Source organism: Carassius auratus, chromosome 7, assembly GCF_003368295.1.
Source record: "Carassius auratus strain Wakin chromosome 7, ASM336829v1, whole genome shotgun sequence".
NCBI classification, from domain to species: domain Eukaryota; kingdom Metazoa; phylum Chordata; class Actinopteri; order Cypriniformes; family Cyprinidae; genus Carassius; species Carassius auratus.
In genome coordinates this window covers 10,419,152-10,443,914 of record NC_039249.1, presented here as the reverse complement: position 1 = coordinate 10,443,914, position 24,763 = coordinate 10,419,152, and the positions used below count along the sequence as shown (strand labels likewise).

The following is a 24,763-nucleotide window of genomic DNA, read 5'->3' as shown; positions in this document are numbered from 1 at the left end:
GTCTTAACTCCAAATATCAGCAAAGAAATCCAAGACCCTGCTGGAAAAACCAGTTCACACCAAGCTGGTTTGTAGCTTTTAGTCATAAACAAGCTTGACCAAAACAAGCTTCACCTAAAGATCACCAGCTGGTAATACAGCTGATTTACCCTCTAGACAAGATTGGACCAGCAATAACCATAAGAGATTAGCTATAACTAGCTAGAAACCATGTAAAACCAGGTACCAAATTAAAATTGATTTAGGATTTTCCAGCAGGGTAATGATGGCTTAAATGCAAACAGTAAGTGATGGTATATATGTGGAGAGAGAGTCCTTGGGATATTGAGACACATTCCAGATGTCAGGCATTTAGACTTCAATATACAGTATATTTTCCTTGACCATTTTACATTTCAATTTGAGAAACACAAAAATATTTTTTTCTAACTTTTAGAACAAGAGTTGTGAGCGTACATTTGGTTGTGCTCACATCCAATACAAATGAGGTATGACCTCAAGCTTTCAAGTAATTCCAACATCTCATGGACATTTAGCTGCAAGGAATGGGAAATAAATGAAGATAAGTTTATTGGGAAAGCCGTAGCGCTCCTTTGGTGCTCCGAACCATAGTCTCTGAAGGTCGGGGATTCAAACTGGGAGCTGGGGATTCTTTGTGTGCCCGTACTTGTCCCACAGTTCGTGAAGTCTGCTGGGAGTTTCGTAATGGAAACCGCTTTCGATAATGTAGGGACTCTGAGCGCAGCAACAGCCGTGTGTATTGCACTTCGGGCATTACCATCTTTAAACACTCATCTCGTGGAGGAACACGGCCTTTTTGTGTCATGTTAACTGGTAAATCATAGCCAACAATTTCCACTTTGGCACTGGGCTGCCAAGGCCGTAATTCCTTATTCGTGATCTGTGCAGCAGAGCGAAGCGGTGGCAAATTCCCTCCGAAGCAGCTCCGGACAAGTCGGTCACGAGACTGACGCAACAGCTGGACTTCCCGCTCAACACACGCTAGTCCCATCGCTCTCAGCTGTCGCCACAAAGAGGCATTGAAGTGATCATACAGTGCCGAATCTATAGCATTCCAGGCTCTGATTTTGGCCGTATTTTCACCTGAAAGGCTGCTCTTGGAGTCAGGTGTGCGCATGTTGAGACTGACATACAGAACGTCGTCGAGATCCCAAGACAATAAGCGGCGGAGCAGCACCAAGGATTCGTCAAAGTATTCTGAGATCATAACTAACGAGAAAACTCGCTCCATTTCTGCAGCGAATCGTTTGGCATATGCCGGAGCCTCCGAAGATGGCCTGTCTTTATCACCGCCTAGGTCAAAAGTCAGTGTATTTCTTGCATACATTGAATCCTTCTCTTCTGGACGATAGTAGCTCCAAGGATGGTCCAGGAAAGTCTCTAAAGAGCCATTTGGGACACGTCTAAAGCTAAGACAGTATTGATTGAAGTAGGTAAACAGAGACTCAAACATCGCTCCCGGTTCCCGCAATATTGTGATGTAGATTGTGTTGTTGGGCATGAGGCGTCGTAGCTCAGCCCGGCTGAATCGTAAGTGATTGGTGATGATGTCAGGTGGTGTGGTGTGTGGGTGAACGAAGTGGGCACTGAATGGTCGAGGGTAACAGAACTGGTGGTCACAAGTGGTAATAGGCAACGCCACAGTGAGGTTGTTGCGCTCAGCAAAGCGGAAAAGAATGTTCTGCACAGTGGAGCTGGCCGTTTTGTGCGTCTTAAGGAAGGCTACACTGGTGTGTTTAGCAGAAGGTCCACTGTTGCTCTGGGTTGAGGAGAACGTGGAGGATGGACACCCCAACCAGAATGCCTCTAGCGTCCTGCAATCAGAGGGGAGAATTAACGCAGAAATAAAGACATGTTGAAAGATCAGAAAAATGGTAATGCAAAAACAAATATACCCTACTCATAAAACTTTGTCAAGCCTTAAGGTCCTTGCATTTATCCAAAAATGTTAAAATTAAAAATGTTGTGTCACGTTGTTTCAATCAAATCAACACACTGCCTCCAACACTTTCATTGGTCATAAAAAAAAGTGGATCGGATTTTCTGCATCCGTAGCAAGCATTTTGAGAGGCATTTTGAAAATCCAGAGCCACCGTACATGAAAACGGCAAAATAAAAAATGCCACCTGACATATTGATCCACTTTGTCTTGTAGATCAAAGTACTGTATATATGTCCTTGCACACTGAGTTCACAGAAATTATGGGTCTTCTTTTTAACATGTGGCTCCAGTATCGCTAGCAACGCATAAAACTGTGCCACTGACATCTTTAAGTAAACATTGAATCACTCAGGATAATCCCGCAGCTAATTGATAAACGTGGAACTCTCCTTCCTCTCTACACAATCTCAGGTTTGCACTGACTCAGTATTTCCTCTTTCTTTTTCTTTTTTTAAGAGAAAGGACAACAAAATCATCCTCACTGTTTTTAGACTCTATTTTGTATTAATCAATTAAAATCAGGGATGTAGTGGAGGCTAAACGCACGTAAACACCATTTACGCACCTCACAAAATTCAGAAATAGCGTTTACCCACCTCCAAAGTTCGTTTACCCACCTCCAAAGAGCCACCTCTAAATTGAGTTTATCCACCTCTAAATAGCCTATAGTTCCTAAGCCATTTTAAATTAAGCTTATGTCGTTTCAGTTTCATATTGTTCATTATTAGTTTCATAGGTTGTTTGTTGTTAAACCGAAGACTAAGACTTTCATATTGCGCTGCAACTGTCATTGTTGACCAATTGCTTGCAGTGTTGCAAGCAGTAGTGGTTCGGATTAAGTTTGGATCATTTTACTGACTCGGATCTTTGACTCGGTCATACAGAATAACATTTCTATTAATAGTTCAGAATAACATTTCTCATCAGTGCGATATCATTAGTTTGCTAAGCAATTTTTTCTATTCAATTTTACAGACATTAGATTAATGTATGAATTGAATAGTGATTGTGTGACCTATATGACGGAACAACCAGTGATACCATTTGTAGAAATATCAAATGATAGCCTATAATGATGTCATCAGGATACAAATACACCAGTAGGCAGTGGCCCACCTTACCGTGACCATGATGTGGTCACCCAGAATTTATAGTTTACCCACCTCTATTTTTACCACTACACCTCTGATTAAAATGTATTGGACTCAGGGTGCAAGGTTTCTGTGTGTGATTAATATGAAAATTTCGGATTCAGTGTGCAATAACCTTTAGCCGGTTTGCTTTTTTCAGCTGGCCACTTCTGGCCTGGTACGTTGGTTTTAGAGTCATTTCGGGGATTTGGTCAAGATGGGAGACCAGTTGGCTAAGCAGCTAAACCAACCATGACCAACTTTTACAAATTAAAGGTCATCTTTTCAGCAGCAAGAATCAAATGGAATAGACTAAAGACAATGAACGCAAAAACAGTGATGCTCCGAAATTTTGGCAACCACAAATATCTGACCAAACTAGTTTTGAAGGTCCAAAATCATGAACAAAACAATGTGTTTAATTGACACTTATCCAAAGATGCATTTTGACCATGTAAGTGTCTTTATGCACACAATATACAGTAGATAATCTACATGGGCTACAGTTGCAATATGTAAAATTTAAAATAATGAAATATGTTTGGTAAAAAAAATGTTTCAGTGCATCACTAGTAACAAGGTAGGGATAAATGGAGGGATCGTTCTTCAAAGGCTCTTACAAGTTCAAGTGACCCCCATGGTGCAGAAGCAAGCTGACCGTACTGATTGCAATCAATACTAGGAATATCTTCTTCTGAGACATCTCCAGGTTCTTTCACTGCAAAAGAGAAGAATAGGACTTTACAAAGGTGTACATTACTCATACATTTAACACATATCCAGAACACCAAATATAACCTTTGCAGCAACATAAACAACAAATTCATGAGCACAAAAACTGTACGGATCATGATTTCTTTCAAGCTGTATCTCAAACTGCAAAGTGCCTTTTTTATGTTTTGGGTCATTCAAACACACGTTCAAGACAACAATCAAACCTAAAACATGGACAGAACAGGTGTCACGTATTAGCATTCGGACAGTGTTGCCTGTCTAATGCTAACAAAGTCTTGGATATCTTCCATACGAGTCAGGGCCACCTCTTCCCTCGGCTTCTAATTACAGTTATCTCATCTCACTTTCCCTTTCTCTCTCACCGTATCGAATGGCACTCCTACACAACCTGCCTTTATTTCCCCTGATCAAGCCCTGATACTACTGTAGTTTAATTAGCATTAGTATTACAAAAAGGGTAAGCCATTTCACTCCCGATGCCATTCAAAAAGAGCCAAGACAATTAAATGACATGACTTCCATTTTAAGCACAAGCGCAAGATTAGCAATACAAACCACTGACAAATATCATGGAAAAACAGCTTCTGGTTTTATGATTTTATAGCAGTCTGGACTGTTTGCAGATTTTACAGCAATGCAGTTGACATTTAAATGCTTGCTACACAAATATCATGGTTTGGATGGTTAAGCGGTGTACACCGAGCAGAAAAGTGAACGCATTACAGTGACTGTTTTCTATAACCGAAGGCAAATTCAAGTTTAAAATGCAGATGCAAATGAATACTGCAGGTCAGAGTTCAACACAGACTGGCTGTCTGGGTTTCTTTCTCCAATGGTAATATAAACCATCACCTACAGCATGAGTGCATGGTCCCTTGGTACTGGACCAATCAGTGTCATGTATCAGCACATGAAAAGCTCATAGGAAAAGGCTCTAAAGACACATCAAGTAATTAATAGTGAGGTTTAAAGCATAATTCATATTCCTCATACTTTAAATTAGGGATTTGTACCAATCCTTTAAACCTGTTACATTTTGGTACTAGGGGAACAAATGATACTTCAAGCCATGCAGCTTGAGAAGAGATATTCTATTAAAACTTCAAATTACTTGAGTGCCTTGAAGAAGCTCTTATTTTGGCTAGCTCATTTCCTGCTCTTTAATTAAACTGCACATTTCTATTGGGGGAAGTAGTGGCCTAGTGGTTAGAGAGTTTGACTCCTAACCCTAGGGTTGTGGGTTCGAATCTCGGGCTGGCAATACCACGACTTAGGTGCCCTTGAGTAAGACATTGAACCACCAACTGCTCCCTGGGCACCACAGCATAAATGGCTGTGTGTGCTTGCGTGCGTGTGTGTGTGTGTGCGTGTGCTCACTGCTCTGTGTCTATGCACTTTGGATGGGTTAAATGCAGAGCACAAATTCTGAATATGGGTCACCCTACGTGACCATTCATGCATACTGTAGCATCATGACCTGATGGGGCGTCTCCACCACGCGACAAAGTTAAGAATCCTTCAACTTGATGCAAATGAAGATCAACTTTCAGGAGCAACGGCCAATAGGAAAGACGACGGTAGAGCTTCATTCTGGTCTCAGCCGTAGATAAACATATGCAATGGAAGAAAGTAGGTTCTGTTTCTCATTGATTTTTGTTTGTATATACAGATTTAATTTAGATTTAGATTATATTTATTCTTTTGCCTCCAAAATGTGTGTACTTTGCGGCAAGAAACCAGATTCGCTGTCAAGGTAACCAATACTGAGAACGCCCACTAGCAACATCATCACCTGACCCTGGCAACATGCAGACAGAAGTCGCTGCTATGTGAAGCGTTAATACGGATAGAAGTCTGTCTAAAAATCAGATAAAATGGTTAAACAAAGGAATTAATGTATACAAAAATAATTATAGTGATTGCTTTTATGTTATTAGTAATTGGAAGACAAACATTATAATACTTTCTTGTTTGCCGTCAGCATTAAGCAAATGCGCATTTATATTATTTAAACAAATCTTTGAATGGCTAATGAACAGTTAATTTTACAAACCTCGCAAACTTCAATCCAGCTGTGAGATCTTGTGAAGTGTGCGTTTTTATCCAGCATGATCGCTTGTTCTCTGCATGCAAATTAATTCTCTGCATATTCATGTCATTTTCTGTGTAAAATAATTTTTACCCTGGCTTTATTTGAAAAATATGATTCCCAGTGCACACAAACTTCCCAGAATACTGAGTGCCCTGTTGGTTACAGTGTTTACTTCCTTTTTAATTGTATTTATATTAAATATTTATTTATTTGTGAAAAACACTATCATCTAAAGTATGTTTATTGTACACATTTATTTTTTAATCCATTCTCAAATGATTTCAAAATTCGTAAATATTATTAATAATAAACAATTATCAGCTTTATATCGTCTATCAGTCCCGATTTCTAAAATATTGGCTGTCAAAAAACCAACATCGGTCGACCACTATTTAAGAGTGAAGTAAATTCCTGCATCCATCTTCCAACATCTAGTGTAAATTCTTCAAAAGAGTGGAAGCTGTACTAGAAGCAAAGAAAAGATGATTTTATCCATGAAATGTATATTAAAAACATCATCTTCCTTGAAAGTAACAGCTAATCCCTTTAGTGGTACATTAAGACCAGTAATACTACAACAGATTCTCCATCATTCCCTGTCATTCAAGCCACACAAAGCCACAGTTAAGGTGAAGGCAAGGAGATTATAATCCGATCTGTGCTGTTTTTTTGGAATCAAAATATGGCTTTTGGGGGAAAACACCGAGAGTCAAGCTGTGATCCTATGGTGCTGAGTGGTGCTATTGTGGAATTGTAGAAAGACGCTCTCTGGAGAAGGCATTGAGTTACTGTGATATAGCCAAGCTTGTGTGACCAATCCAGCAGTGACGCGAGGAACGTCCAGCCAGGCAGGCATTGAGTGGTGGCTCTGAAAGCAATTAATTTGACCAATTCCAGTTTAAATATACAGCTACTGTAGCACATACTAAATGCAAATTAATATTAATTTAATTAATGAAGATATTACTTGTCACTAGCATTTGCTGCCATTGTTGATTGGCGTTGAAATGCCTTCCATGGCGAGTAACAATTTAAATGCTAAAACAGCAATTTAAAAGTCTATTTAAGTTTTTACAGTGTTATTTTGTATAAAAACTCTTGCACATTCATTGCTTATATGATCAAAAGTAGTGTATACTATTATTTAGACACCTACAACTTAACCATAAGTGCTACCAACCACGAAAACGTCAACGTAAACTCAAACATAAAAGCCACACTAATAGGACTTTCCCTTTACTAAAAAAAGCACATCAAATAATACTTATTTTCATTATTTATTCTCCTTATCCAGTCCGTTGCAAATCACACTTGGAACTAGAAATACACAGGCCAACTTTCAGTTCTATTTCACCATTTCAGACCGCCAGAGACGGTCAATACATGGTGGAAGAAGTCGCGTCTCGTTCATCACATCGAGCACCTTGAATTAATACATTTCAGTTCAACTTTGTTTGTACAGCACTTTTCCAGATACAAATCATTGCAAAGCAGCTTTACAGAAAATTAAAGGGGGGGTGAAATGCTCGTTTTCACTCAATATCCTGTTAATCTTGAGTACCTATAGAGTAGTACTGCATCCTTCATAACTCCAAAAAGTCTTTGGTTTTATTATATTCATAAGAGAAAGATAGTCTGTACCGATTTTTCCCGGAAAAACACGACCGGCTGGAGGCGTGACGTGTGGGCGAAGCTAAAGAATCACGAGCGCCAGTAGGCTTTTGCGTTGAGAGCGTTTGGAAGCTGTGACATTACCGTGAGGAAAAAACCATCATCCAAAACAAACCATGGCTAACAGTCAGATTCAGCCGTTTATTTATGATCCAGAATCAGATCCCAAGGCTGAAACTGAACGAGAGCAGCAGCAGCAACGACTCGCTCCGAGCGGGGCTCGAACCCGGGTCTCCGGCATGGGAGGCGGATGCACTAACAAGGAGGCAGAGATATTTTAAGCAGTTTTACTCACCGCCTGCGGTTCCAACACACGATCGTGACCCTTTTTCGTTGGGATTGCATCATCCTTAAGAAATAAATGATATGCAAATCCGTCGTCAAACTGGGCCTTGTTTGTAAAACAAGCATCTTCGAAATGCAGGGAACAAACAAAAACACTTGCACAACTCCGTTGATGCTCTGTAAAAATAAACTCCATCCACTGGTCCCTTAATGCTGTTTTTTCTTTGGTAATCTGTGCAGGGTTGTCTTGCCCTGGCAACCAAAAACATAGTCCTTTCGTGACATTTTGCGACGCTCTCGCTCTGATCAGTGATTGTCTGTGCTCAGCCTCTCAGTGCTCTGCTATACGGGAGCGTCACAGAGAGCCATACTCGAAAAAAACTTTCCGAAACTTGTGATAAACCGGAAGGAGTATTTTTGGAATAGAAATACTCCTTCAAACGTACAACTTAATTTTTGAAACTTTGTCCATGTTTAGCATGGGAATCCAACTCTTTAACAGTGTAAAAAACTCAGTATGCATGAAATGGCATTTCACCCCCCCTTTAAGATTCTACAAAATATTTTGTAGTTGCTTATCAGTGGTGACTATGTCAGTTAATGTACATAATGGTAGAAATGTATGGAAAAATCAATTAAAGACATAATCAAACAGTCCGAGAACATTATATAACAGCATTTATTATATGTTGCAATCAAACTTATAGCAAAATTTGGTAGTTCTGTATGTTGTTTCAGGGTTGGCATCATCTGAGGTCCTCTGAGGGGTTGATATCTTAATTCAGTCACACATGACTTTGACCTATGACCTGCCGGAAGCTATATCAGCTCCTGACTACGTCATGGTCGGTCTCTTTGTCATTCTCTCATTGAGTGTGCACAGCTTTTGGGTTGGTGTTCACTCCCCGCTATAGCTGAGGGCAAAGACGGTATGATTGCATTTATATATTGGTTTCGTCATTGGATATTTGGATTATATTGGACCCATTGTGAGTCATTTATTGTGAGTGGTTACTGTGGCAACCACGTAATGCGTTATTAATGCAGTACTGTATTATCGCGGTTATTAACCAATTGGTTAACCAGAGTTATTTTTCCTAAAGGCACAGGCACTACGTCTGCCTCATGTCCTACATGTTCAGGTCCTATGGACCTTATGGATACACATATTCACTGCCCTGACTGTCTGGGCATCGACCATCTTAAGGAGGCTTTAACTGAACCTTGCCAAGAATGTAGTCTAATGGCATTCGAATCTAGGCAACAGAGATTAGCAAAGTTTGGACCGGGAAGTGGAGATTTCTTAACATCAGTCAAGACTAGGACTCAGACAGGTAGCAAGCACTCAGCTTGCAAAACTGAGTGGCTTCCAAAACATCTCACCAGGTAGTTGAATTAGCTAATGCGGTTCAGGGCGTTCAGGCTTTGTTGGCTAGATAATTTCCGCCTGCTACTCAAAGTGCAAATGAGGATTTGAGAAAATCAGTAGTTAACCCCATATTGCACAAGGTTGTACCAGTGTCCAAATGTCCTACGGAGGACATGGACACATCGTCTTTGGTGGCTTGATATTTGCTGGTTACCAATGAGCAGGACTGTTACATACCCTTGGAGGAGACTTCTTCTGCACACTCTCAAATCTTCAGTCCAGATGCTCAGGAGGACCTTGAGCGCAGGGTAAGAGCAGCTGAGTCTCGTTCCCAGCATACTGGGGATAGCATGAGCTACCTTGCACTAGCTGCACAACAGTTACCTGCTCGTCATTCAACTTTGTAGCAGCATAGACGGAATCAGTCTTACAGACCACCACAGCAGGATTCCTGACTTGGACTGTCTTTGAGAAGAGAGGTGCCCAATTCTCAGTTGAGCACCCAGGCTGTGTCTATTGAGGACTGCCTCTGCTTTTTTTCCTGTTTTGGACCCGGCAAGTAAGGTGCACCTTTGTCTCAACAAAGGTTTGCTCGCTGGGAGGTTGACTCTATTGTTGAAGCATGTCATGCATAAGGCTTGTGCTTGCGACTGTTAAATCTCATTCCACTCGGGCAGTGGCCACTTCTTATGCAGCATTACGTAGTGTGCCTTTCAGAGATATTTGTGGCAGCTATATGGGCATCACCTTACACATTCACAAGGTTCTAGCAACTTAACATGGCCCCTTCTTCCTTGATCAGTTCTGCCATACTTACAGAAGATGCTTCACCTTATATCCTCGTAACTTGGCTGTATTCATCTTCCCTGGTTCCTCGGTTTGAAACCGTGGTTCTATGAATGGTGGAAGGCCACCAGAGTCTCTGGTCACTCAGATTGAAAATGACTATGAGACCGACCATAACAGTTTTAAAAGTTGTGAGTTGTGAAACCTGTATACAGTATATGTGATCATAAAGACTGCAGGTCTACTTTCACAGCCTCATTTTTGTCTGTGTAAAATTCAATGCATCATCAATTCTGACAAAGGTTTATTGTATTTAGCAGGTACAAAAGATGTAAGTAATAATTCCCTTACTCATTCAATAGCTTTCATAGCATTTTCTCAACACACATTTTTCTAAAAGCAGCTTACAAAGAACAACGATGACCGAGAACAAATCTAAAGATTTAAACCAGTGAATATATTCCTCACAAAGTGTTTTCAGTTCACTCCATATGAACATCTCTCCGGGTCATTATTCAGGTCAAAATTGTTTTCCAGGCATTTTCTAAAGTGACTACATGAACACTTTTCTAAGCATGGGTCAAGATGGACTCTTCTATAGAGACGTCTTTCCTTTTATAGATACAAGCATACAGAGCAACACAAAATGAGTCCTGCTTTAGCTAAAACACAATATTATGATGAATACATCATGCAAAATGCACACAAATTGTTTTTTAAGCATAATGAACCTTAACAGTGGAATTGATTATCGGAAGTGCCCATCAAAGCAGTGCTTCGATTCTCCTGGTAACGTACATTTTTCAGTATGCTGTAATTATCTAGTTGAATAAAAGTCTAAAATTAGCATCTGCAGGATGATATCAAAATCCAGACATTTTTAGAGACAGGCGAAGAGATATTCTGATGATTAGTGTGTACAGAATACTCCAAACTCAATGGAACTTTTAGTTTTAATTAGGGCTGTCAAATGATTAAAATTTTTAATCAAATTAATCAGAATTTTCAGTGGATTAATCATGATTAATCACTATTTGCAATTACACCTGAATCCTAACCATTTTTTTTTCTGAAATGCATACCAAAAGATAAATAACAGGACACAGATACATAATTTTCATGTATTGATTCATCAATATGTGAATCTTTTTTTTCTAAATTTCGAAAGTTTAACATTTACTTAGATCAAATTTACCTGAGCACTATATCAAACCATGCCATTTAACTACAGATAGTGTAAGAGTTTTAGGTGAACCAGTGGTTAAATATAGCCACATATCTATGAAATTATGCATAGAAAAACTCGAAAGAATGAACTCAGAAACACAAACATGCGCCACCATCACATAAGCAGCACTCTGGGCACTCTTGTCTCTTGTTTTTGGGAGGTGTTCATTTGCTCTGCCACAATACTTTAGGATCGATATTTTCACGTTCTGAAGGCTTCAAGTGCCAGTAAAACCAAGTAAAAATGCATATTCTTTCCCAAACAGCTGTAATTTTCGCTGCATTGCATGAAGGCGTTCTGCGCATGCGCAGTGTGAAACACAGGACGCTATAACAGGAAGAAGCTCCAGCGTATCAACTACCAAAGTCGTCTCTGTTTATCGAGCTTGGCATGAATGTATTTGAGAGTAAATGGGGTAAAACCTTAAGCTTCTTCGGTGTTTTCGTCGCGGCACTCGCCGCTGTTTTTTACTATCTTGAGAATTCAGAGATCGACGAGACTTTCCTGACCTGAATAATTTGTCACACTGCGCGAATGCGTGAAATGCCTTAAAAAATTTGACGTAATTAACAACAAACAACTAATTAACGTTGTTAACGTGCTATTTTTGACAGCCCTAGTTTTAATTCAACGCAACATTACCGATTTCACCACACTGTGTCAGAGCTCGTTTAAATAATGACTGAGATGCTGCATTGAGATGCTGAGACCTGATGAATAAGATCAGAATTAACATATTTATTCATTTGTATAACATTTTAGTCATTATTCTGTAATTTTTCAATGACAGTCATTTCACTGTATGTAATTTAAATAATTATGCCAAAATTCATCATTTATATTCAAAGTCTGTAAGCGTATTGTTCAACATTGTTACATTTCTTGCAATGCCTGCATTAATCTATTTTACTACTGCTCTTACGAATATAAACCATGGTATGCGTAGTAAAACTGTAGCAATACAAATGGAAATCAGTACGAAAAAACAAAAACATGGTTACCACATATTTACTATAGTAAAACCATGGTGCATTTTTGTAAGGATGCTGCATACTCCATGCGAACGTATAAATATTCAGGTATTTATACCTTTTAATTGAGCTTGTATTTAACACAGAATATTCCTTTTTAAAAATCGGGGATTCTAGGACAATGCTTACAAGTTCAATCCCAAATATAGGGTCAAGTCCCAACATAATAACAACAGTCTTACAAGTTACAGTAACAGTAATGTAGAGTTGAACAGAAGGCAAGTGTATTTATCACTTTTTTATTGCACCATGCTGAAAAGGTCTGCAAACAGCTGTCACGATTCTTTACATTCGCTTAAACAGTTCACATTCACCTGTCTGGGTGGGCCTACTGTTACTATCTGTTTGTTCTGACTGCAATTTGCAGCATGTGGAGAATGTAAATGTGATTAGCATGCAGTATTCTTTATGATGTTGATTTAACTGCTTGGCAAATAAAACATCTAATAGTAACAGCAGTGACTGGACTTGGACATACAGTATACCTTTTTTGGTGAACTACCTTTTTAACATACTCAAATTTAAACAATACGTTAAACTTCTCTAAAAGTGTCCCTAGAAAAGGAAGCTGTTTTGAGTATTGGACAGAATTAAACCAAAACTAACCGTGAAGAACGCCTGTGAGAACAGAAACAGAAGCCACTAATTAAACTAATCATGCGACTCTAAACTCAGATTTTAAGTTTACATTTAAGTTTTTCTTCCTATATAACATTACAAATCACTTCTAAAGTACTTTATTGTAAGCACAATTCAGTAAACCATGAAACACCCCACCCCTCCACCACCACCGCACATCTGATGCAGCATTATTGTCTAAATCCTCCAAAAAAAATCAATCTGGGAAATGAAGCTTGAAAATAAGCATCAGCAAACCCCCAACCATCCACATGTGCATTCATGCTCTCTCTCTCTCAAACTAAAATGTATCAATTTTTCTCTCTTTATTTTGAAAGTAGAGCAACCCTCAAAGAATTAATATTATAAATATTATAAAACAGCTCCTGCTCTGAATGTATGAGGCACAGTTGAAGCAGATATGATCAATGTTTGCAATAATGCTTGGCCATTATAAACCACAACAGCCCACACCACTCCATATCCCTCTCATCTGGAAATATTATAATTGCTGCTTAGATGCTTGGCTTGTTTTTGGTCATTTATCCTACGCACCTATCGAACCCCTACAGGGTGAGGGGAATTGTTAACTGCTGCCAAAACAGTAAAGACATTTATGATGTTACATAATATAACATTTCAAATAAATGCAGTTGTTTTGAACTTTCAAATAATTCATTTTCACAAAAAAAAGCACCTTTTAACATTGATTAGTTTTTTTTTGAGCAGCAATTCAGCATATAAGAGTGATTTCTGAAGGACATTATATAAACACAAAAATAAACAATTAAAACACAAAGGAATACCATTCTTCAATACAACTTCCAGAATAAGTTCACTACAGCACAGTACTTCTTAAAGTATTATTTTTATTATTAAATAATTTATTAATCAATAATTATAATAAAAAAAGTAAACACTATTTTGAAGGTATAGTATGTTCCATATTCATGTTTTACCTTGCCAAAAAAAAATTACATTTTTACACTACTATGATTCAATTTTTAAAAATTAAAATGTTTTCTTAAAGTAATTTTTACTGTTACATTTCTGTACTTAACTTTCATAAAGAAATGAATTAATATTGCATTATTACATATAACTTCACATATAAAATTAAGTAAAATCCCAAAGTTAAGTAGATTTAACAAAGAAAATAAGGGACTTTAGCCTTGCCAGCAATTTGGAAAATGTTTACAATAATGATGAATTAATTTAGTTAAAACATCTTTTATGATTTTCAACGGTAATGTATTTGTCTACATTTTTAAGAGTTACAGCATAATACCTATTAATTGTAATTTATTATTATTCATTCTTTTATCATATTTTATTTTTTCTATTTTATTAATTATTAATTTTATCAATGATTTAAAACAATAATAAAAAATATGATTGATTAGGTGTTCATGAGGATTTTCATTTTTCAAAACAAATTAGTATTGTAACTTGTAGCTAATAATAATAATCACAATTTGTTATTTTACAATACAAATGTAATTATAAACGGTAATATATTTATCTTCATTTTTCCAATTGGATTAATATAATTATATTATAATTAAAACATTATTAATACACTTACACTGATGTTTTAAGAACACAATCAAACTGTAAAATAATAGTAAGTTTGAGTCCACTTTAAAGTCCAGCTACAAAGTCCAAATAAAACATTATACAAGATTATATACATATAAAAAAAATTAAATATTATAAATGTTTGCATTCATGTCATGCAATCATTAACTGACATTAGAGAACTACAAACATGAGAATATTCTTTGCAACTGTATATATATGAAAATCAGAAATCACTTACTTCATGTTTAGGTGCATCTCTGAAACTGAATATAATTATGAAAACTGCAGATTTTAATTGCTTGCACGAAGACATTTCATTGACTTGCTCCTAAATGTCTCGGGTCGCTCCTAATTATGCAGCACTAAACAGTGAAAAATGTTCCTGTGGTTAATAAGGGAACAGTCTGTTGTCTTGCATCAGTGGCAGTGAATAGAGAACGCAGATAATTATTCACAAAGTGCGTGATTTACTACTCCTTCAGATTGCACGCTTGAACTCCAGAAAGATTTCAGAGAGGTGCGCCTTTCCAAATTAATTTCCAGCGTCCTCTACAGGATTTGATGTGTCCTGAGCATCCCGACGGGTCATAGGTTCAAGTCCCCTGGTGCTCGTCTAACTAAATCCCTGCAGAGCACAACATCCCGAGAGACAGACAGATCCGGTCCTCCAGCTCCAGACGAGCCAAGCGCGAGATTGAATTATTGTGGAGATGTGACAATCAGCACAGATCTGTTCGGCCCTCGCTAGCGCCGCTCGTGTTTATGGACTCGAGCAGATGGCACAACCTCTGGTGAAGCGCTGAAGGGAGATAAATGAAAGCGATCAGGAGGTGTGTGTGTGTGTGTGTGTGTGTGTGAAAGATGGGAACATTACGTCCAGAAACATGCACATGAGTGCAGACGGTGCTGCTTGACGACGCATTATAAGCACACGGCCGTGCATTATTTCAGAAAAGTTCAGGGCTCGAGGGGGCGACATACAGTAGCTTCCTTCAAATGTCACATGTGCAGTCAGTGTCGCCTTCATAAACATGTTTTGTTCAGGTTAAAGGGAACTAAAAGGAAAGTAGTACAGTACTGTGTTCAAGCGCACTACAAGGGTTTCATAAACAGGTTTGTAAGCTGATAAAGAGCTAATTACGGATAAAGCTTGTTGTTTCTGAGTGAAGCGCAGCACTGTGTTGATTTACACAGCTTGTGATCCAGTGTTTTCACCATCTTTCACCAAACACAGTGTCATTTTTATTACATATTTGCATAACATTTCTGTGGACAGTCTTTTATAGCGTTTCACCAGTAGCCCACCAAAATAAAAGCTCAAGGGTTTGAACATTTTAAAGTAAAAAATGTAAAAAATAACTATTAGTATTATATATTTTAACATACAAATTTTTTTTGTAACTTAAAACAGTAATACATTTCTGTCTTGATTTTTTTATAATTAGAGTTAAAATTATTATTGTTATTAATCATCATGATTACTATTATTATTAAATTTGGGTTCCTAAAACATAATAATAATAATAAATTGACTGCGTTTATTTATTTTATGCGATTGATTTTGTTATTATTATTATTAATATCACTGGAGTTTTAGGAACCCAACCAAATTAAATAGTAATAATAATAATAATATTATTAAACTTGATTGGGTTCCTAAATCACCAGAACCTATCACAGAGTCCACTTTAAAATCCAGAGACTATTTCAAAATAAAAGACCTTACCCCAAAAAAAAAGATTGAATATTTATAGCACATTGTGTGACCATTAACTGACATTTACCAACACTGAACAAATTTGTCATTACATTACTGAAATATTAACATAACACAAAATATCAAGAGGACTGCATGTCAATATTTTATGTCTAAGGGGCTCGGCTGACAAAAATGGTTTGGGAACCCCTAGTTTACACTACACTAGCATTCAAGTCAGCTTAAATGTCTGTATACGGCGTACAGAAGACAAAAAGAGGAACGCTTCAGTGATGGAAGAGGTGTTTGCGGGGTTTAACGTGAGTCACTGATATCCTCTTACACCCCTGCTGTCTGAGCAGAGAGAGACCCGCGGGGGTTCAGCGCACCTCATTGTGTCTGCACCCGTGCGGTTATGGGGTTATGGGATCTGTTGCTGGGAAGGAGCATCTGTAACAGACTGATAGTCAAGACCCTTCCTAAAGAGCATTTCATTAATCCTGCAGTGGCCCCTGAGCACCCAGCCATCCGCCGCAAATCTGACGATACGATTCAATAATACTATAGTGTTTATGCAATGACGTACTACACACTAGTTTTACATGCATCTAATTGAAGCAAAAATCAGTATGAAACTAAACATCCCACAATGCAAATTGTTCAACCTTTTAACCTTTCACTGATACAGATAACTTTAAAACGAAATGTGAAAATTTCATTGGACTCCTTATGCACTCAGACCACCAATAATAAGGACTTTTTTATTTTTAACACAATTGTATTTTTATATTATAATAATAACAAATATTCGAATATATTTATATTACATAATCAAATATATTTAATTAAATATTTTATATTTTTAGGATTTAAAAATAAAATAAAATAAAAAAATATTCAAGAAAATTCTCATTTCTGGGATAATAATTCGGACTCACTATAAACATCAAGTCATGTAACAAATCCAATGAATGACCAGAATAATAAAAATAAATTAAATATATAAATTTTTTAATTAAGATTTTAAAATAATATAATTAAATTAAATAAAATGAGTAAATTTCTCATCTGAGATCAATCTGACTCTAACTCTAATATCAAACATAGTCATGTAGGAAATACAATGAATGACCGAAAAAAGCCCTGTCTACATAATTTACACATAATTGGATTTAATAATAATAATAATAATAATAATAATAATAATAATAATAATAATAATAACAATAATAATAATAATAAAAACAATAATAATAATAATAAAAATAATAATAATAATAATAATTTAAATATAAAAAATCATACTTTGATATTTAAAAAATAAAACAAATTATATATATTTTTATTTTAAATGTTGTGTATATATATATATATATATATATATATATATATATATATATATATATATATATATATATATATATAAAAATAAAAATACAATTTAAATTTAATTTATGCATTTAGCAGACTTTAATTTATGCATTTATGCATTTTATCCAAAGCGACTTACAGTGCATTCAGGCTATATATATATATATATATATATATATATATATATATATATATATATATATATATATATATATATATATATATAAACTTTTTTTTTTTTTTGGATAAATCTGACTCCGAATAAATTAAACGTCAAACATAGTAAAGTCATGTAAGGAATCCCATGCATGACAGCCGGAAAAAGCCCCGGGTGAAATTTTCCCGTCACCTAAACCAACAGCTCAGCCTCCGATGTTATCATACGAGCACATCTGAAGTTTCTGAGAACACAAGGAGTGACTGTACAGATTCCCTTCTCCATTCACAGAGATGACAGGAGGAAAAACGCTGCTTTGAAACACAATATCTCCGAGACCACAACAGCGGCTAATTTCAGTCCGCTGTAACACTGAGGTCAAAGTGGAGCCGTTTGATACAACAGCTGAAGTTTGCCGAAAGCAGAAGAGGGAAATATTAAACCTTCTGAAGACTGACGGCCAGTTTGCTTTAAATCGGTCCATCAAAACCAGTTTGTCTGGGCTTCAGAGAACCAGAGAGTGTTGAAAAGGTTCATGGGAAAGCTATTGGCTCTCTCTAATTAACTCATTAATGGGTTTACTAAATCATGTGTATCAGGGTGATCATTAGCTTAGCTAAATGTCAAGCTGTGCTGGAATCAATGGTGAGTTTCTGCTAATGTGAGGTGTTTTAAATCAATCACTTCTAACAGACTGACAGTGTTTTTTACTCTGACTAACACACAATAACACTTAGACACACTCACATGCATGTTACAGAGGCATGCATTTATTATTTGATAGGTAAAAACTGATATCCTGAATGTGCAGCTGTATTTACAGCATCATTCCTCCAGTCTTCAGTGTCACATGATCTTCAGAAATCATGAAAATGTGCCGATTTGCTGCTCAAGAAACAATCAAATGTTCAAAACTGTTGCGCTGCTTCATATTTGTGTGTAAACCATAGATCATTTATTCAGGATTCTCTGAATATCAAGATCAAAAGAACAGCGTTTCATTGTAATATAGTAATAGAAATCATTTGGAACATTTAAAATGTCTTTACTGACACTTTTAATCAATGGATATGGGGTCTTTGCTAAACAAAAGGTCTATAAAAGTATGAATCTTAAAAAAAGATATATTGAAATGTAACATTATAAATAGGCTACCTTTACAATGTCACTTGATCAATTTAATGCATCATTGCTACATAAAATAATACGGACTTAAAAACTTTTGACCAATGCTATAATATGGATGACATTGAATAAACAGAAACGAGGGTAACTGCGACTTTCTCACAATTCTGACATTATTCCTGGCATCCAGCAATTCTGACCTTTTTCTCTGAATTGCAAAATAAATAAGTCTTTTTTCCCCTCAGAAGTAGACTTTATAAATCATTATTGCACATTTAGATCTCAATGCTTAGAAATTAAAAAAAAAATATAACAACATATTTTGGCTTGAAAAAAACAAAAACACATTTATTGTCCGGTTTATAATTCATCTCTTTTCCCCTTCCTCCTGTAATTGATTTGCACGGAGAACACAAGTTACTCTGTAGGAGGATGAGATTCATATTAATGCACATGCAGGTCCCTGAGAAAGCAAACGGACATTTAAAGTCAAGTGGAAGAAAATGAGGACAAGAGCGAGGCACTGATGAAAAGACACACGAGAAAAGCAGCTAGCATCCTCAGAGGAAAATGAAGGCAAGAGTCACAGAAAAGGTTGTGACCAGGGAAACCAAAGGGGATGCAGAGAAAACATGGCTGGAGTTTAATGAGTGCAGTAAATGAATCCCACAGACAGATACATGCAAGCAACACACTTTCCTGCCTTCACTTTTCTGTGGAGCAGCCATCGGTAAATATTTAATCACAGGCGATCTAATCAGATTCCCACTTTACATGCAAACACATTCCAGCACAGCAGAAGAACGAGAGCAGACGAGCGACCAGACGCACATCTCACCTTACCTTCTCAAGTGCCCAGAATACATGCAAGAATAATCAGGATCCTTCTTACTACATCGACTGGCGTCATTGCAATTGAGTAATAATAAGTGATAAAGATCAAAATCTATCCCGTAAATGTCATTTGAGAGTCGCAGTCAGACTAGATTAGCACCAAATGAAGGATCTATTAAAAATGTAAGCGAATCATGTAATTGATCTCAGATGAACACGCGTTCTCCTGTTGAGTTTCAGGGAGAGTGGCGATCAAACTCTCGCAGACAAAGCTGCTTCAAGATATATTACTGTAGTAATGTGATATTAAAGCAGCACGATTGTAATTATGTTTGGTCTAATCAAGTCAAGCTGCAAACAAACTATTTGGTAAATTTGTAATTTTCATAAACCAGTATTGGAAAAAAATAAATAAACTGGTGAAACAATCGTCACTCATTTTCACAATTACAAAGAAATGGCAAGTAATCCACGGCCGTTGTTCAGTCTTCTTGGGAAGAGCGGTTTATGAAGTGGCTCCAACTGATCAATTAAAGAAAGCTGCACAATTTCATTCACCAACCAAAACGAGGAGTTTTTAATAACCAGAGTTGTGTCCATCCAAGGCATAGATTAATTTTATTCATTGGAACAATTTCAAGTTCATCATTGCATCACTTGCTCACCAGTCGTTCCTCTCAAGTGAATGGGTGCCGTCAGAATGAGATTCATTAAGATTCATTAACATCATTAAGATGTTTTAACTTTAAACAGTAGCCTCTTGCTAAAAAAGGAGTCCATATTTCATAATAATGCTTCTTTTGAGTCCATCCCTGTTGTCCTTTCACATCAAAGTCCACCCACAAATGTGTTTCCAATGGTTTTGGCTTGCTGTGTGAATATTTCTCTCCTGATTCAGATGAGTCAACTTTTTCTATTGCAGAACACAATTTTATGGATTACAGACCAAGCAATGGGTTTCTGTTAAGAAAAAACTATTAATTACACATTTGTTTCTTAAAAACATGCAGCTTCACTGCAGAGCCTCCATTAGTGAACAAGTGAATCAAACTCCTCTACACAACTGTTTCTTTAATAATCAGACACTCTCTGCTGCTGAGAACAGCGTTTTCGGTTCAAACTGGTGTTCATCGAACATGATGGTAAACTACGTCTGCTGAAACACTGGGATATGATCCAGATCAAGCGAGAGCTCTGGAGAGCAGGTTAGTCTAGATATAAACTTCAGATTAGATTAGAATCTTGTAAACTCTTTTTTTAAACTCTTTAAAAAAAAAAAAATCTGATCTGCAATTAAGATTCAAATTCCAGTTCCTCTTAGTTCAGATTTTATAATGCTATTGTTTTATTATTACCGCTCTGTATTTCTTGCATTTGTTCCACCAGATGATGTTGAGCCTCTTAATAAAGAGATTATCTGCCATGCAAACATTGATTAATAATTTTCTGAAAGGGGAAATAAGGAACAGCAGGACAAACAGAAAAAGATAAACACAGATCAGCTCATGCCACACAAGCCTGATGTGCTAAAGACTGCATGACTATTCAAAGCCATTTCAAGTGGCAAATCACAAAAAGTGACAACTCTATTTCACACTTAAGAGTTTTGTGCTAATGTAAAATGTTTGGGGGCATTTCAAGCATTCAAAGATGGAACAACTATCGATTTTTAATTTAACAAAACTGAACTCTTGTAAACTATCAATGAGCTTTAAACAAGCCAATGCTAAACTAACATTTTAATGCGGAATACTGGAATAAACAATTATATTCATTCAAATCAACTAGATGAGGTCAGATCCTGAATGAAACCGACTGGCCAAACACGTTAGCACAGGTAAATCTGTCAAAGAAAACCTTCTTTATAGCATGCATCTCAATGAAATCAGTATCTATAAATCAGCTGGTCATCACTGTACATCAGAAAGGTTAATGATGTTTGTTTTCTGCTGCAGACGCACCAAGTTTGAGAACCGAACAATGTAAATGCATCATAAACCGCCTGCGTATTAATATTAGGATGTGTTAGGAGACAGGTGTGCAGTCAATCCAGGCCACTGCCGGTGATCACGCATTACGGCAGCCGGCGGGATTCTCACCCACCTTTGTCATCTCACGCTCCGCGGCTGGTGGATGATGGATGTAGTTTCCGATCCGCGCAGGGAAACAAAGATCCGAGCCGCTTTGGGTTCGCTCCTCCGCGGATATTTGCGCTCAGAATCCGCGGACGCGCTTCAGTGCTTGGTAGGTCATCTCAGCGTTGATAAATACCGGCGCGTCGTTTGCCGCTGTCTGTCATCAGCGTTTTCACGCGACTGGCTGGCTGCAACGTGCGCCGCCTCTCTCGCGCGCCCGCGTATTCACTACGCACGCGCACGAGTCACAAACCGGAGAGCCGACCAGGCTCTGCAGTTAACTTCTGGTTGCTGAATTGAGAAAGTAAATCCGATTTTAACCAGTCACGAGGATATAGCTCGTCAAAAAGTCTATATCTCGCAATTTGTCTCAATTACAAAATAATTCGCCTATTTAGACGTTTTCCCTTGCATATTTCTGGTCATTTTTGATCCTGAATCTGAATCGAATTGAAGCTGAATGTATAAGCTTTCCAATGATGTAAGATAATGTATTTTGATAATGTATTGATGGATATTGCTACAGGGGTGTAACGATCCGTCTAACAATGTATCGATGCCACACGTAAAATATCGATATCAGTAGTATAAATAATTAGGCATCTTATTTTGACACATTTTCACCAATGTCCATCTATGCATTACTGCCAGCGCGTGCATTCTCGTTCAAACTCATATGTTGGGACAAGGTCGAGCGTAAAACTGACGGTATTGTCACGCGCTTGTGAGAAGTTTTCAGCACGCAGTGACACGCGCACTCACAAAGACAGCTGTATCGACAGCACTTTTTGTGCATGGATGAACCAAATTACATCAAAATGTGGGCTTTGTTTAATATCTTCGTAAACACAGATGGTTAGGCCTATGTCTTTACACAGTGGTTCTCAAATCTGTCCTGGAGAACCCCCTGCCCTGCATCTTTTGTATGTCTCCAATAATTATCACACCTGATACAACTCATCAGCTCATTAGTGGAGACCGCAAGACCTGAAGTGGGTGTGTCAGATAGAGGGAGATATGCAAATAGTGCAGAACTGATTTTGACTGAACAACTTTTAAGGATTAATCTATAGGCTATTTAATTTATTACGGAGCACATGACATGCAGGAAAAATAGGTTATACTAAAACGTGCACCCGATTACTATTGCGTTCCCTCGATTTACCATTTCATTCACTCGATTTATAAATTGTGCGCACGATTTACTAATTCGTTCCCTCGATTTGCTAAATCGTGTGAACGAAATAGTAATTTGAGGGAAAGCTATAGTAATTGTGCGAACATTTTAGTACATTGAGCGAACGAATTAGTAAATTGTGCGCACAATTTATTTATTTTTTCTTGCATGTCATGTGCAGGGCTCCATAAATTTATACACTGAAGAAGTGTTATTTTACATTTGATTATTACTTTCCTCTCCCTGAAAAGTTTTTTTAGATTTTAGATCTACCTGAAAAACTTGAAAAGCACTGTTTATTTAATTTTTTATATTATTTTCTGCTATTCCTTTTCATTTGGTTATCTGTAGAAAAGTTTTTTTAGCACTGAGCCCATAGCAGTCAAAAATATTTTCAAATAAAGTTTTAACAGCTTAATTTTTGTGAATAAAGTCCTCCTGTACCGAATGTGTCTAAGTTGTGGGTTCTAGCATGTTCCCTTGTAATTCCCTTGTAAGGTGTTGCATTGTTGTTAAGGTGGATTTAGAGCATTTTCTGCCTTTTGGATATTCTGGTCCCTGTGTTTTGACTCATTTTCTTTCTTTCTTTTTTCTTTTATCTACATTTCTAATTGTCCACCAGATCTTAATCTGTAGCACAAATACTGTCCAAAAAAAAAAATAATAATAATAATAATTCTCAAATATGGCTCCTCACCTCTGCTATGGTTTCAGCTGTATTTCTTATCCTCCCCCTGCTGCTCATTTTCTCTCCCTTTATTTCTGTGCAGTGACTTTGTCCTTGTGGGATCAAGTATCCCAGCACACACAGAGCACTGTTATCAACAATGAGGGCTGGTGAGACTCTGTCCGTGTGTGTGTGTGTTTAAGTGCAGGTATGTCAGAAGAATAGATCTTGTGTATGAGTCCTGGGTGAGAATCAATATGGATGGTGAGACTGGAAAGTATAGTTAAAGATGAACAGAACTTTGTTGAATTCTGTGAACGTCCTGAGATGCCGCTCTCACAAGCGCTTGGACAGGTGTGTGAGGCACTTCAATGAATCGGTATCTCTGTCCCATTTCAGACTCCACCCATCCACATCTGCCACTGCTTCTCATAGGATTCATCAAATAAACCATGGGGAAAATGGTATAATTTAATATGTGACTGATTCACCCATGCATGTATTTCTTCAATTATTTTTTTTGACTTCGTCATATTGGCTATTTTGCTTCCATAAGATGCATTCAGAAACATCCAGAATGCACTTTTAAAGGTATGTTTAACTGCACTTTATCTATTTGCATCTGTAGATTTTAATTTCAGTGAATAGCTTTAAAGGCTGTTTTCTCAAAATGGGTTTTCTGAAGGTTTTTACTGAGAGAGAGGTTTGTTTTGACATCATTTGCATGATTTCGTGGGACATTATTTATAAAAACTGTTAACTGTTAACATTATTTATACTGTCTGTTGACAGTATTATCTGATTCATGGAGAGATAAAAGGAAAATTGAAAATCCCTTCTGCAGAAAGCTACATCTAAAATGTTAACAAAGCAAGTACTTTGAAAGTGTCTTTTTCCAATGTTCACAGCAATCTTCTAGAAATGTATGCAAATTAGTGCATATTCAATTAGATAACGCATCATTTACATATTTAATATTTTAGAAAACTTGCTTACATTTTAATAGCATGTGAAACAGTATGCAACTACAAATATTTTAAACACTGACGTCACATTAATACTTTATTGCATGTTTAATTCAGCAGGTGCGTCCTATTTTGTCTGAAAATACT

At 37.1% G+C, this 24,763-nt stretch overlaps 1 protein-coding gene across 1 annotated transcript; it reads right to left on the bottom strand.

The window, feature by feature from the left end:
* Positions 1-568: 568 nt before the first annotated feature.
* On the bottom strand, positions 569-21,924 carry LOC113105379 (galactose-3-O-sulfotransferase 3-like). The gene is made up of 3 exons (XM_026266415.1): positions 21,776-21,924; positions 3,714-3,811; positions 569-1,835 (listed from the first exon to the last, which is right to left on the bottom strand). The coding sequence occupies exons 2-3, from the start codon at positions 3,794-3,796 to the stop codon at positions 569-571; spliced, it is 1,350 nt and encodes a 449-aa protein (XP_026122200.1). The 5' UTR covers positions 3,797-3,811; positions 21,776-21,924.
* Positions 21,925-24,763: the final 2,839 nt, after the last annotated feature.